The 3,072-nt window shown below is 46.4% G+C and overlaps 1 protein-coding gene across 1 annotated transcript; it reads right to left on the reverse strand.

Annotated features, from left to right (window-relative positions):
- Nucleotides 1-502: 502 nt before the first annotated feature.
- Nucleotides 503-1,703, reverse strand: ptf1a (pancreas specific transcription factor, 1a). The gene is made up of 2 exons (XM_015402109.1): nucleotides 1,068-1,703; nucleotides 503-985 (listed from the first exon to the last, which is right to left on the reverse strand). Exons 1-2 carry the CDS (start codon nucleotides 1,639-1,641, stop codon nucleotides 786-788), a joined length of 774 nt encoding a protein of 257 aa, XP_015257595.1. The 5' UTR covers nucleotides 1,642-1,703; the 3' UTR covers nucleotides 503-785.
- Between the last annotated feature and the right edge of the window lie 1,369 nt (nucleotides 1,704-3,072).

Genomic DNA, 3,072 nt, shown 5'->3' on the forward strand with positions numbered 1-3,072 from the left:
ACATGCTGCAGGCTGCAGACAGAGACATCAGCAGAGCTGTCAGCAGCTTCACTCAGCTGGGCCTTCAGCGGCTCTGCTGCGTCGCTGCTGCGTCGCTGCTGCGTCGCTGCTGCGTCGCTGCTGCGTCGCTGCTGCGTCGCTGCTGCGGCTCTGCTCCTGTTTCTGATGCTGCAGTGCGTGGATGCAGCGGGGGCGGCCCTGGGCAGGAGGGCACCGCTACCACGGGAAAAAGTGTCTGAGCAGCACCTGGCAGCGCACCGCCCCCCCACGCTGCTGCTGTAAACACCTTCAGCTGTTGGGGGGGGGGGGGGGGGTCATTTGCATACTTGTGTTTGTCTGTCTGCAGCTTCCTGTCCCCCCAGAGCTGCTCTTCATTGTTTCAGCGGGACAGAGAGAAACCAGATCAGCTCATTTCACCCAGTTTATCACAAACATGGAAAACTTTTTAAAAATAAAGACATAAAGCAGAAAAAGCCTCTTAAAGCATTTTATTGAGATCAGATTCAAACAGACTGGATCCCAGCAGAGGATGTCCCAGTTTCCCAGTTTCATTAGGAAGTGCTTTAATCTGCAGAGAAGCAACCTTCCTTCCTTCCTTCCTTCCTTCCTTCCTTCCTTCCTTCCTTCCTTCCTTCCTCTGCATTTAAATTAAATATATTATCATCTGTACAAAAATAGAATAAATAGCAGAAAAACAGCTTCAGTTATCAACATGATAAAGGTCCATCTCGGTTCCACATTAACATAATGGCTTGATGGTTCCGGTTCTGGAGAACCGGTTCTGTTCAGGCCAGCAGGCCGAAGGGAGGCTCGTTCTCTATGTCCCTCAGGGCCGTCTGCTGCTGCTTCCGGGGGTCCTCGGGGGTCCACACCTTGGCGGTTCGGATGATGTTCTGCTCCCGGAGCTGCTTCTCATCCGACCAGGACAGCGAGTGTCCGGCCAGGGGGGGCAGGCCGTAGTCCGGGTCGCTGGGGGAGGGAGACCCTGGGGAGGAAAGACAGAAAGCATCAGCCTCCTGTTGCTCCGGGCGGAGCTGGAACCCAGCAGAACCTCTCCTCACACTTACTGGTTCCTCTGTGGCAGATGATGACCTTCTTGGGCGGCGCGTGCGTCTCGCTGCTGGAGTTCCTGATTGGCAGGTCGGACTGCACGAGCTCCGCCAGGAAGTTGATGTAGCCGATGGCCAGGCGCAGCGTGTCCACCTTGGACAGCCTCTTCTCGTAGGGCAGGGTGGGGATGTGGGAGCGCAGCCCCTCGAAGGCGTCGTTGATGGACTGCATCCTCCGGCGCTCGCGCACGTTGGCGGCCTGACGCAGCTGCTGCAGCTCCACCTCAGAGCGCAGCCGCCGGCGGCGCTTCAGCAGCGGCCCGCCGCTGCGCGGGGACAGGCTGCAGGACAAGGTGGGGGACGAGGAGGAGAAGGACAGGCTGCCCACGTCATAGTCCCCGTGGGGGGGCGCCACCTGTCTGTAATAGTCCTGCAGGTGGGAGCTCAGGAAGTCCACGTCTTCGTCCAGGAAGTCCTCGGCGTCCAGCGGACCGTCCCTGGAGGACTGGTCCGTGAAAAAGTCCTCGTCCTCGAAATAAGGCGGAGAGGACAGCGAGTCGAGCGCAGAGAAAGGATCCAGAACCGAGTCCATCTTTGCTCCCCTGGGGATCCGGGCCGGAACCGGTCCGCTCACAGTTTACCTCCAGCATCTCCCACGCGAGGATTCTTTATAGCAACATCCACAGTCGCGTGCCGCTTGCTGAGAGGGCCAGCCAATCACCGCTCGGTCCGCGAGGCGCACCTAGAGCTCCTTCCCTGAAGCCACGCCCCCCGCCCCCCCGCAGCGCTGCAGACTGTAACAGGATGGTCCTTTAGTTTAGATTCATGTTTCTGTAGAAACTTTATTAATTAATTCATTAATCATAAATTAATCAACACTTTGTTCTTTATTAGTAAATGATTTATTATACAGAATAACAATTTAAAGTGAACAATGACCAGAAGTTTCAACAAAAATAATGATAATAAATAAAAAATACAATAAAATAAAATAAAATAGTAATTAAGTGAAACTATTAATCCAACAGAATTACAAACTTTGAATTTATAGAATAAAGATAAAGTTTATGCAGCCTTTCTGTTACTGAAGGAGGAAAATGTACAAAAATAAATTGTTGCTTCCTTTAAAAAAAGAGGATTTAATTAAAAATAATTTTACATTTGAGGATAAAAAACTAACAGATAAAATAAGAAGAAATGTTCAGAAAGTTCTTTTTTTATATGTTGTGATTCCAAACAAAAAATTCTTTAAAATTAAGTTCAAATTAATCAACAACGTGACGTCAGCAGCATCTCAAACAGTTTAATAAACTCTAAAGGATTAAATTCCAGCAGCTTTATCATCATTTTTAATAATCACTAAAACACAAAGGACGATTCTCCACTAGATTTAATGGTTACTTTTATAAAATCTGGAGACTTTGATTGATTCCTGCTATAAAAATAAAACATTAATACATTTTTATGTTCAACTAAACATTCAATGAATCAGATTAATATTTAATGATGTTTAATCAACCAACTTATTAACCCTTTATAGGCCGTTCAAGCCAATCGGCATCCAGGAAACTTATTACCTTTAGAACCTTCAGAAAATCTGGAAGTTTTAATGGTTAAAATTTAATATCAATATAATAACCAGAAACACGAACCTGCCCGAATATATTAAGAAAAATAAAAAAAGTTATTTTATAAGAAATTCATTAAAAACACTGAGAGCGAAAGAAAAACATTTATTGGTCCAACTTAACCTTAGAGGCATTAATGCTGATACTGGAACTGACATTTTTTTAAATTTTAAACCTAAATATAATTGTTAACTTGGCTTATTCACTTTTTAACTTTTCAATTAACTTTTTAACTTTTTTCCAACTTAATTTCCAGCAGATAATCTATCATTCAAGGTTCATCTTTTGGTCAGAAGCCTAAATCAGACGTTCAGCCATGTAGCAGGATCTTTACTGAATGGATGGACATAGATATTCTGTTTCTAGATCTCACTGAGGGACGGGGGGGGGGGGGG

This window comes from Cyprinodon variegatus, unplaced genomic scaffold (assembly GCF_000732505.1).
Source record: "Cyprinodon variegatus isolate N-32 unplaced genomic scaffold, C_variegatus-1.0 Scaffold1300, whole genome shotgun sequence".
Lineage (NCBI taxonomy): Eukaryota > Metazoa > Chordata > Actinopteri > Cyprinodontiformes > Cyprinodontidae > Cyprinodon > Cyprinodon variegatus.